Source organism: Balaenoptera acutorostrata, chromosome 21 (genome assembly GCF_949987535.1).
Source record: "Balaenoptera acutorostrata chromosome 21, mBalAcu1.1, whole genome shotgun sequence".
In the NCBI taxonomy this organism is placed as follows: domain Eukaryota; kingdom Metazoa; phylum Chordata; class Mammalia; order Artiodactyla; family Balaenopteridae; genus Balaenoptera; species Balaenoptera acutorostrata.
The window spans coordinates 22027784-22040429 of NC_080084.1; the positions used below are offsets into that span (position 1 = coordinate 22027784).

A 12646-nucleotide genomic window follows, 5' to 3' on the forward strand; every position below is an offset into this window, starting at 1 on the left:
GATCATGAGACCGGCCTTTGCAGGCGAGAGTTGCTTGTCATTCAGAGCGTTTGCCCCTCACGCCAGACCACCTCTGCCTTCGCCCCTGGCGTTCTTCCAGAAAAGCGCTAGAAACAAATGCTAATTACCCTCGTTGCTGCACATGGAGAATAGAGGCACACTTTGCTGCCAGAGCAGCCCATTTTCCAGCTTCTGTCTCCAAGTCCCCCCCTCCCGCCCCCGCGCAGGTGGCCACGCCAGCCACCAGTCCGGTCGGTCTACACTCAAAGCTCCAGCAGGAGGAGCGCCATTGGTCCTCGGTTGGCCTCACTTCGCGTCCCGCAGGTTAGCGTGTGCCTGGGACGCCTCCCTCCTCACAGGAGCTGAGGCTGCAGCTTCTGCCTTTGGCACAGGCTGCCTGCGACTGCTTAAAGCCACAGCCCTTCATTTATGAGAAACGAGAGCCAGCGCTTAGACTGATCGATTGCCACTTTACTTTCAAATATCAGCTGGTACAGGGGAAAGAAAAACCGGCCGCCTCCGCGTGGATAATGGAGTTATTTTTAGACTTGTGAACCTTTTTATTCCCTTCTCTAATTAGGGGTCATTAGATGAGCATACTTGCTAATAGAAAAAGGAAATTTATTCTCCCAAACCTGTGTGCTAAGTGAGTTATGAACGAGGTGAGGAACGGTGAAAAGTGTGTGTTGTGACGTAGAATTTAACATGACATTATAAAATGAATGATGTTTTCCGGAAAAATTCATTTGAATGCTTACAACGTGGTTCCCTGGCATTTTAAGAAGTGTGACCTGCTGAATTGAGAGTTGAAGATCAGATATATGTTATGGTTTTTACCTTCTACTTTGTAATAGTCTCTCACGAAAGAGCTGGGGAAGTTAACGATGCATGAGCACTGTCCTGGACATTTAACAGTGAGTGGAATTTAAGGAACACTTCCTCAATGAGTACATTTTGGCCCTAATGATATTCTAAATGCTTGATTTTTAAAACGCAGTATTAGGTTGTTCTGAAATCACAAATCAGTAAGTCCAGTTTTTTTAAGTGAACAAGCAATGAGTTTTCTAATGTAGAAATTAAAGTTTGAGGAAAACCAACCCGGATAAAATTGGGGAAAAAAGTGAATAAAAATATATATATACTCTATACTTCTCTTAATCTCAAATTTAAGCCTTTGTGATCTAGTTGAAGTTAAGTATCAGCAAGTTTTGTCACTCGAGTGACAAGAGACCCAGAAGACTGTTTTGCTAGATACACGCAAGCAGTCCTGTAACACATTTGGTGACCTTGCTTAAAATTCACTCTTTTCTAAGAGCTAAATCCTTAATAGAAGGAAAAGCTGGCAAGGAGTTAAATCACTTTTCAAATTTACAGAAATCCTTAAATATGGAAAATTGAAAAATTAAGTTGGTATAAAGTTTCCAGGAGTGATTCTGTGAACTTTTACATCCTATCACAAGTATCTACAAGGCAGTCTTTTTGCTTATTAAAGGGACTTTGCAGACAAGCAATTTCAGTACAGTTGAAATCCAAGGTTGGTTGAATCCCTGATGTGGAACCTGTGGGCGTGGAGGACCACCTGTACTCCGTCACTTTATATGAGGGCCTTGAGCATCCACAGATTCTGGTACCTGCTGTTGGGGCGGGGGGCGTCCTGGAATCAGTCCCCACAGGTACCAAGGGCCGACTGTATGCATGGGGACACTGCCCCCAGCTCCACTACACTCAGCCTTCCTCAGTGCCCAGAAGCCATCAATGTCTTCCAACCTCTGTCAATCCTAGTGGCAGCGACAGGAAAACCATGGGATCGTTTTGGACTCTTCCTTGTCTAATGGATTGTGCCACAGTCGATCAGTTCTTCCCTCCTAACGTGTCTTGAATCCACTGCACTTTTTCTATTAGTGATGCCTCCACCCTAGTCCTCATCCTCGCCAACCCCATTCCTGAACTATGGAAAGCCTCCCTCCACACTATCTTGCAGAGGATTGGTAGATTTTTATCCCATATTCTGGGTAAAAATAAATGCCCTTGCTCAACAAGAGTCTTCCATTGAGTGCATAGAAAATAAACTTCCATGAACCTCAATCACCCAGCTCTTGTTTAGACACCCTACTCCTCTTTTGTCCAAGTCATGCTTGCCATGCATGTCCCACCTCCACAAGCCGGAATACTTGGTTTTCTGTACCTGACCCATTCTATAAGCCTTCAGGGACTACTAACTGTCAATCATAGATACTACTCCCTTCCCCCACACACCTAGAGAGGACATTTATCCTTCGGAATTGGTTGGCAAGTTATTACTCAGTACCAGCTTACCAAGTACCATTCCAGAAGCTGGGGAAAATATGGAAAAAATTTAAGACATGGTTCCTGCTTCAAGAAGCTTGGGACCTAGGTAGGACTAAGACATCCAGGCCCAATAACTCAAGGCAGATGACCTCATCTGAGGGGAAGCAGTACAGGATAATGGAAAAACCAAGGGCTTTAAATATGATCCTATGTGAAATGCCGACCACAGCGCCCATATCATAATAGGCACATACTCAGTGTTACTTTCTACCTGACTCTCCTGGCAGCTTGCCCTTTAAGACATTTACCCTTTCTCTGTAGATGACAAAATGCATTCTGTCACTTAGATACTGTCTGTTTCTTTTTATTTAGCTGCTCCTGTATCAGTGTTTCTGTCTTAGATGATAAACTCTTTATGGTCCAGATAACAAGTTTATTTAATTTTCTTTGTATTGTAACATGCAGAGTTCCACACAATGCGAAGAAAAAAAAAAAAAAAAGAGGGAGGTGGGAATCTGGTTGGGAAAAATGCTTTTATACTCATACATTAAATATATGAAGTGCTCCAAGAAAAAAATGGACTCACCATAATTTAATTAGGAGTCCCTGGGACACAGGCACTTAGTCTCTGGCTGTCATCCCATTGGTGAGCCTCAATTTGCTAGCTTGGGAGAGTGTCAGAAGCACAGGGGATTTTGCAGGAAAGAGCCACGTCGGATGGCTCAGATGTATGCTCTCTCTGACCTCCTCCATCCCCACTACCACACGATGAATCGTGTCCACTTTTTTTTGGTCTGAGACATTTTTATTTATAGACTGCTAGTGTCATTCAAAATTCATCTGTGTTTAGATGCTACTTTAGGTTAGATTCCACTATCAAAAACAGAATTAGAGGCACACTGAATAACTGGTCAGAGGCTGGGGTGGGGTACGCAGAAACTTTCACGAAGAAACTGGGATCACTACCATCAACACTGTCTGGCACTCGGTCTGCATGCACAGAACACTGTACAGCTATGCAAGGATAAACCAACAATCAGAACTAAAAGTAACAACAGCGTGTCCTCTGAGAAAGACAAAGTGTGGTATTGGTTTCCAGATTCATGAGACATGCGTTAGAACTTCTGCTCTGTAATGAATGATGTCTACCACTAAAGTGGTAAAGTTGTAGTTATTAAATAGACTTGCAACAAAAGGATAAGTGACAGTTCCAGGATTCCCTATAATCAACGATTTTTACCTAAAATTTAATGCTCTGAAACGGTTTAGGAAAAATTAGCAATAACGAGATATATATGTATATATAGATCAGTATAGATCTACAATCTATATATCAATCACTTCTATAATGGGTTTGAGAGAACCAAAGGGTTAAGTAAAAATTTTGAAAAAATTGCTTAACTTTTCCCTTGGTTATATCTTTCCTTTCCAACTGTTTTTTAACAGTGCCCTGTACACATTAGGCAATCAGTAAATATTTGCTGATTGATTATAAAGAGCTAGAAAAGAGCAAAGAACATTTACATAAAGACTTTATATGTTCATCTTACATCTGGGATTCCGTCCTCTTTATTGATCCATTTGTTCATTCAGATACACACTGCGTGTCTATTATGTACAAGGCACTGCCATAGCAGCTGGGGTGGTTTCCTTAGAAAGCACCAGAAACAGATCCAGCTCTCAGTGAGCTGACTGTCTTAAAAAGTAAAAACAACTTTGAAATGGTTACCTATCAGGTAGAGAGTGACAGAGAAATATAGGTGCTCCTAGAATCCAGAGAGTAGATAAAACAGAGAGCTAGAAGGACCAGGAAAGTTTTCGTAAAAGAGGGCATTTTTGAGCTGATCTAAATTGGGTGTAAGATGAAACTCACATGCGATACAAGAATCCATGAAACTCACTAAGAGTCTGCCCTGCCAGTGGACTGAAGCATCTCTCAGTGTGCCCGACCCAGTGAAATATTTTCTCTAGTGTTGGACCTAATCTTTCTCCAACTGATCACCTGATAAAATGTTTGGTTTGTGTTTAGGGGCCAAGTTGTATGGAAGGAAAGTATCTTTAAACACTAGGACCACATGGAGCGTGGAAGGGTCATGCCACACGGGGTACCGAGGGACTGAGAATACAGCTGAAGCAAGACTCCTATTGTCCACCTCACATCCACTCCTGGGCCTTTGCTCACTGACAGGCATGGAAGGCAGGACGGCCTCATCTATTTAATTTGCATTTTTAACTTTGGCGGTTTGTATAATGAATCCAAGTAAATTAAATCCAGGTAGTAATGCGATGCTAATATAAGAAAGATCTGAACACGTAGGTATTAGGGAGAAGGGTGGTAGCCCAATAATGGTATTTGAGCAAAAGATGAAAAAGTAGAGGAAGTTTATAGGGGATTCTGAGTTCACAGTGTCCTAGACCTGGGTTCAAGTCCTGGTCCTCCTCTTATCAGCTATCTGATGATAGTCAAGTACTTAACAGCTCTATGCCTCAATTTTCTTATTTGTGAACTCCAACTTGCGTTTTGGAGAGGATTTTATTAAGTAAGAACGTCTGGTACTTAGTAAATATTCAACAAATGTTAAACCCCTCTTGCTTCTCCTTTACCTTCCTGATTATACAGCTGGAGCACACCGGCAGTGAGGGGAAGGTTAAAAGGGGCAGTTGGTGCCAGATTACAGAGAGTCTTATATTCCAAGTTACACACCAGAGTCATCCAAGAGAAATATAATGTGAGCCATGTATGTAATTTTAATTTCCAAGTAGCCACATTTTTTAAAGATAATTAATTTGACAATATATTTTATTTAACCCAGTATGTCCAAATTATCATTTCAACATACAGTCAATAGAAAAGTTATTAATGAGATATTTCACATCCTCTTTTCATACCGTCTTCGAAATCTGTGTGTATTCTACACTTACCGCATATCTCAGTTCAGCCTAGCTACACTTCAAATGCTCAATAGCTTCAGAAGGCTAGTGGCTACCATACTGGGCAAATCGTCTGTAGACAATGGAGAACCACTGAAGGTGATCAGTAGAGTGGAATGCTTTGGGATGCAGTGATTGGGATGGATTACAGAGGAGAGAGTGCAAGCCTCAAGACTGGTTAAGAAGTTATTATCATAATCCAGGAGACAGTTATCCAGGGCTTGAACAAGTTTGGCATCAGTAGAGACGGAAAAGAGGAGATGAAGGAAGGGGAGAAACACTATGGGATGAGAACTCACCAGACTTGATTGCTTTCATGTGGGAGATAAAGGAGAGAAAAGAGTTGAACATGGGGTTGTTAGGCTAGAAATAGTAAAATAAATAATTGGTTTATCACTAAATAGACAAACTAATTGTTCCCTACATTTGACGTTATGTAGTTTCCAATTTAGCTTACTTGGTTACATAAACCAACTCTCAAAATTCCTTTCTTATATAATAAAGAAAAACAAAAATACTGTATGCTACTGTAATTTAAAAACTAGGTAAATGTCTGCATCTCTCCCTCAAAAAAGTTCATTCGAACAAAGCTGTAAAATGGTCACCAAATACTGATTTAAACTGTCTACTAGCTTAGCAGCTCGTCGAAGGCACAGACCAAGTCTCATTCACCTGCATCTCCCTTTGCCCCAGATGGGCAACCACATTAGAGCAGCCTCTGTAAGAAATGAGTATAGGTTTGTTGGATTGAACTGAACTACAGAACAAGCAGATTGAACAGTATTCTTCTTGAGATGTCAGGTATCCTCATCTTTAAAACAGTGATTTAAAAATATCTAGAGAGCTCAAGCTACATACATTCTCAACCCAGTATTTCCCCTTAAATAATTATACTTTTTGTTGCTATGCCAGTAGCATACGTTCATAGAAACTTGGTTTTCTCAATGAATTTTAACTAATTCCTGAATTAACATCCTTGTAGAATATCAGGGAAGAGTAAGTAAGCAAAGAAAACCTGTTTCATGTTTGTTGTACCACAAACTATTCTAGGAATGGATGGAAATTCTGAAGACTCCCTAGACCACTCCTGGGAGTTATCTCAAAAGTGTTCTTTGACCCATAGATATAATCAACCTCATTTTTCAAAGCAGTAAGTTCAGTGTGATATGGAAAACTACACATAGTTAGATAAAATATTAAGTGAAAAAAAAGTTAATGCTGTGAAATAAAATTCATATTTTATGGCAAGAAAAATTTAAACATAAAAATATTTTCTCTGCCCTTTGGCCTCCTCTATCCCTTCTACTGTGCATTGTGTATCTGCATTATACATTGACCAGACCTCCCCCATCAGGAGAAATACCTACTCAACCATAAAGAACAACATTCTCCTAGCACCAAGCCAACTCGTTAAAGATAACATTCCCTCTAGATCTTGTAAGGGATCACATGACCAACCACTTTGTACTTGCAGATCTGGATTGTGTAAACTGTTAATAATGTGTCGCCCCCGTCCCAAAAAACTTATACATAACTGTGCCTTGACTTCTAAGGGGTGGAGCAATTCTCAGAGTTTTCTGAGATGCTGTTCCCAGGTTAAAATCCTCAATTTGGCTCAAATAAAATTTTACATTTCTTTCTTAGATCGACTGATTAATTTTGTTTAATTGGCAATGCTAATATAGTCTAGAGGTATATAGAAGTTTAACAGGCAATTACGTTTTCACTGTCGTTGGTCTAACAGACCCCAGAGGAGAAAGAGAAGTACTAAGAAACGTTTCAATCCTAGATTTCTAGAGAGTGACTCAGGTATCAAGTGAGTTGACAAAAGCATAATTGGGTGAATTAGATGTGATCTTACCAATCATTAACTTAAAGATGTTCACAAGACAGGAGCACGAGCATTGCCCATCCCCCCACCTGTCCCTACCTTAGTGAGAAGGCTGTTTAGAGGGTACACATCCTTACCTCAGACAGTAGGTGCTGAATCACAACTGTTAATGCTTCAAACTTGGTATTACCACGGGAAAGAAGCTGCTTGAGCTGCAAGATAAATCCACTTTGGTTTTCACATTTTGTTTTATACTGAGCCAACTCAAGTGTTTTTTCTGAGGAGAGCACATCTGGAGATGTCTGGGTCTGGATACATAAACTTCTGGGACTCTTCTGTCTGCCCTTTTCAACTGCAAAAGGAATGAATATAGGTAGGAAAATATGTGACTCTTTTTATAACTACCACCATCTGGCTTCACAAACAACTAGAGAAGCCACAGAAATGCACTTAAGTTATGTTTACATAAGGAAAGCATATGGATGAGAACAGGGATTAATCAAATATCAAGATTTCTGGAACTCAGAAACACAGACGACGGCTTTAATTCTGACATAAGGTATATATGGGGCAGAGAACTAGGGGGCATGAAACAAACAGATTTACCAATCCAGAAACATGAAAATTGCGTGCAAAATAACGTTGATTTCAAAGTTTCTAATTTTCCAGGTAAATTGGTACAGAAATCTGTCTGTGACAAGAACCCTGACTGTCCATTCTGATCACACAGGATGAAAAAAAACACACGAATGATTGGACTTTAAATGCCTTTCCCCCTTCTTATACGTTTCGTACCAACTTCCCGTCCTCTCCCTGCTGACGGCCTGGTCCTTACAAAGATTTACACTCTAAATGAATCACTTCCTAATTCCTGATAAATCACCACATATACACTGAAAATCTACTCATATTTAACCCCTGATCTTTAAATTCATTGCTAAGAGTATTATACTCTTTTTAAAAATTTTTTATTTTATATTAGAGTTGATTTACAATGTTATGTCAGTTTCAGGTGTACAGCAAAGTGATTCAGTAAGAGTATTATACTCTTGACTACACGCTGCCATTTTCTATCAAATACAAGCTTTGTTGTTTCTTTTCCCCCTTCAAGCGGCAATATGGCTTAAAAAAATTTTATTTTAAAGCACATGCTAATACTCCAAATCCATTTAAGATGCCATGCTAAGTGATTTCTCACTTTCTGTCATGGTGCCCTGGGAATTACTCTACTCTATTTTACATGAAAAAAACTGTTCCATTTTGGAACCATTCCAAATGTCTCAGTCACTTTAAATGTCAAACAGAATTGGAAAAACAGGAAACAAGCTGCTTAGCTTCTTAAAATAAGTAGGCTGAATAACCAAGACAAATCTAAATCTAGGGGAAAAAAAGACAAGAAACTAAAAAAATAAATGTTTCCTTATTCTCAGAGTCATTCCTTATGGCATCCACATTCTATGGTGACAAACAAACTTAAGACAATTTTATAAACAGTAATTATTTTCTCTAATTTTTTAGAGGGAAAAAAACAGCAATTTCTTGAAGGAGAATGAAACCTCAGTATTCATGTTCCAAGAAGCAATGTCAAAATACACTCAATATATTCTTTAAGTTAAAAAAACAAACAAAAACAAACAAAAAAAAGCAGGAAAAGGGCTCTCATTTTCTATGGTAGCTTTCCATGGTTAAACAACTCAATATTTGTATTAATATTTGATAATTCTCAGTTCTAAAATGACTAAAATATTTATTGTGTTTCAAAAATACTTAAAGAGAAGGGAAAGTATGCATTGGTCTTTGTTAGTAATCATTATTCACTGCTTAGCAATAATTGCCACTTCCAAAGCAGACAGAGACAGTAACCAATTTCACAGTCATAACATTAAAGTCCTGAAAGGAGGGCTTCCCTGGTGGCACAGTGGTTAAGAATCCGCCTGCCAATGCAGGGGACATGGGTTCGAGCCCTGGTCCGGGAAGATCCCACATGCCGGGGAGCAACTAAGCCCGTGCGCCACAACTACTGAGCCTGAGCTCTAGAGCCCACGTGCCACAACTACTGAAGCCTGCATGCCTAGAGCCAGTGCTCTGCAACAAGAGAAGCCACTGCAATGAGAAGCCTGCGCACCGCAATGAAGAGTAGCCCCCGCTCTCTGCAACTAGAGAAAGCCTGCGTGCAGCAACAAAGACCCAACGCAGCCAAAAATAAATAAATAAAATAAATAAATTTATTAAAAAAAAAAAAGTCCTGAAAGGAGAACTTTATAGAGTCACATATTGATGAAAAATAATCTAAATATTTTACGATTTATCCAAATATCTGAGATTAGTATTCCTCTATGTCATTTTCTAAAATTTAAAATGTTCCCAAGGACTTCCCTGGCAGTCCAGTGGTCAAGACTCTGCGCTTTGGGCTTCCCTGGTGGCACAGTGGTTAAGAATCCGCCTGCCAATGCAGGCGACATGGGTTCAAACCCTGGTCCGGGAAGATCCCACGTGCCACGGAGCAACTAAGCCCGTGCGCCACAACTATTGAGCCTGTGCTCTAGAGCCCGTGTGCCACAACTACTGAGCCTATGAGCCGCAACTACTGAAGCCCGTGCGCCTAGAGCCTGTGCTCCGTAACAAGAGAAGCCACCGCAATGAGAAGCCCGTGTACTGCAATGAAGAGTAGCCCCCCCTCGCCGCAACTAGAGAAAGCCTGCGCACAGCAACGAAGATCCAACACAGCCAAAAATAAATAAATAAAATAAATTATTAAAAAAAAAGACTCTGCGCTTCCACTGCAGAGGGCGCAGTTTCGATCTCTGATCAGGGAATTAAGATCCCACATGCCACACAGCGCGGCCAAAAAATAAAAAATAAACAAACAAATAAATAACAAGTAAACAAATAAAATGTTCCCAGGAATTATATTTTTCATATAACATATAATAATTATACTGTTTTACTGTTTATAGTGTTTTCTCACTTTCCCTCTCTGTGGTCCTCCCAGTAACCCTCCATAAGGAAGGTGAAGTTCAAGGATGTGAAGGGCCTCGCCCGGGGCAAAGACAGCTTCTACAGGACAGACTCCAAGTCAGAACCTAGGCCTCTGTTCCCACACATTCTGGAAAGTGGAGATGGGGTGGGGATGTAATATATTACATAATTAAAAATAAACATTTATGCAATAATCTTAACAAAATGTTACTTTAATTCATCCAAGCCCATTATCTGCTAACTATTCATTTCAATAAACCTACTTATGGATAAATACCTACCTTTTATATAGTGTTTTATATGATTTTATACAAACAGAAGAGCAACAAACATCTTTTAACTCTTTGACCATCTAGAATTTACTGCAAAATATGTAGATACAGGTTCACTTTCCTGACCGATATCACTGCTATATGTCCTACCAATACTTATTGAAATATGTATTCATTTATTATTCATTGCTCTGAAGTTACCATTTCTTGAATCCTTAACAACTTTCCATTCTCTTCCTAGAATTTCTATGTTAATCAATTATATTATTTACCACAATATCAGTTTTTAAACTGTTAGGTTATAATTATTTACAAAATCTGAGAAATGAATCTTTTATATTAACATTTTTGGAGAAAACATTCTTTAAGTTTCTTGCCTACTTAGTCTCTCAGATGAATTTTAGTATTAACTAGTCATGTTCTAATAAGTTATTTCTAAGGAAATATACTAAATTAAATGTAAATTATTAAGCATTGTTTTTTACACTCACATTCAGAATATAGGTACTCTTTTTGTAACACCAAAATTTTTTTCCCTTAAAATTATCTCTTATGCCAAACTCGGGCAGCAGCTAAGTATTTATGTTTGGTTCCTTTATAAACTAAAATTTTTTCACTGGATTATCAAGCCTTTTTGAATTTACAAGTCTACGGAAATTATTTGCTTAGTAATATTGTTTGGCTAAACTCCTTGATTATATGTATATAATACACCTTCCTTTATCTGTTTTTCTTACTGAATGGTTAATTCCACCTGTAACATTATTTTAAAGATAAGTCTCTCTATCTTTTCTTGGTTTAAAGAGATTAACTCTAGTGTTTCTCCATGGACATAAAGTCGATTTTAAAATAATATATTTACATAATGTTAAGAATCTGTCAATACTTTTTGAAAAAGCGCATAAAAAATTGTAAAAACTAAGCGTTTAATTAGTCCTCTGAAATCATTACGATGGTTTTTATTTTACTTCAGTAAATTTAGTTAAAGGCTCTCCTTATGCAATTGTGGCTTCAAATTCCCGAGACAAACTTTTTTTTTTTTTTTACCATCTGAAATGTAATTTGACATGTTTTTATTGCAGTATAACTGACATATAACATGATATTAGTTTCAGGTGTGCAACATGATTCACTATTTGTAAATACTGCGAAATGAGCGCAATAAGTCTACTTAACATCTGTCACCATACATAGTTACAAAATTTTATGCTTGTGATGAGAACAAGATATACTCTCTTAGCTACTTTGCAATATGCAATACAGAATTATCAACTGTAGTCACCATGCTGTACATTACACCCCCATGACTTATTTATTTTATAGCTAGAAGTTTTTACCTTTTGACCCCCTTCCCCCACTTCATACCTTGTCCCCCAGGCCCAACCAACACTTAGTTTTTTCAAATCTGTCAGTGTAACAGTGTAAGCTACTCCCCAGTTTGCTGCTGAGAATTCAGATGGCTTAGATCCACAAGTGAGTTAGTATCTATACTGGTAAATAAAAAACATAGTGAAGAACAATGTAGATGATGTGCCCCATTGTGTCAAGATGACGGGGATATAAACACATTTGTTTTGCTTATAAATTCATAACAAAGCTATCGTATAATACATACGAACGTACTAACAGTGTTTACCTTTTCAGAGAAGGAAATAAGAACCAGATAGACATAAGGTGTTCTAATGCATTTTTAAATATTTTTTAACCACAGGGTAAACACATTACCTCTTCAAAATTAAAACGTAACATTTTTTAAAGATGGTTAAAATGAATTGTGAGCTTCAATCTTTTTTTTTTTTTTTTTTTAATGGATGGCTAAATGGGTTTTTATTTATTTATTTATTTATTTATTTTTGGCTGTGCTGGGTCTTTGTTTCTTTGCAAGGGCTTTCTCTAGTTGTGGCGAGCGGGGGCCACTCTTCATCGCGGTGCGCAGGCCTCTTACTATCGCGGCCTCTCTTTTTGTGGAGCACAGGCTCCAGACGCGCAGGCTCAGTAGTTGTGGCTCACAGGCCCAGTTGCTCCGCGGCATGTGGGATCTTCCCAGACCAGGGCTCGAACCCGTGTCCCCTGCATTGGCAGGCAGATTCTCAACCACTGCGCCACCAGGGAAGCCCCGTGAGCTTCAATCTTTAACACTTAACCATCAAGCAAACATAAGTCAATCCCTGTTTCTTCCATGGGGAATCTGGACAGAAATCTAAATAACGCAGCTTCTGTTGAATGTGAATTCTTAAAATAGATTTAGACGTCTTCAAATTTCAACCTAAGAGCAAATAAGCAAACAGCCTGCACTCTACCTAGAGCTGGAAAAGCACACTGTGACCTCAATCTTCCGCTCCAC

The 12646-nt window shown here is 39.0% G+C and overlaps 1 protein-coding gene across 1 annotated transcript in view; it reads right to left on the bottom strand.

The window, feature by feature from the left end:
• The window catches only part of MTUS1 (microtubule associated scaffold protein 1), a 151471-nt gene that overhangs the window by 26751 nt on the left and 112074 nt on the right, over positions 1-12646 (bottom strand). The window contains 1 exon segment of the mRNA XM_057537134.1: positions 7189-7403. Coding sequence (XP_057393117.1) covers positions 7189-7403 — 215 coding nt within the window.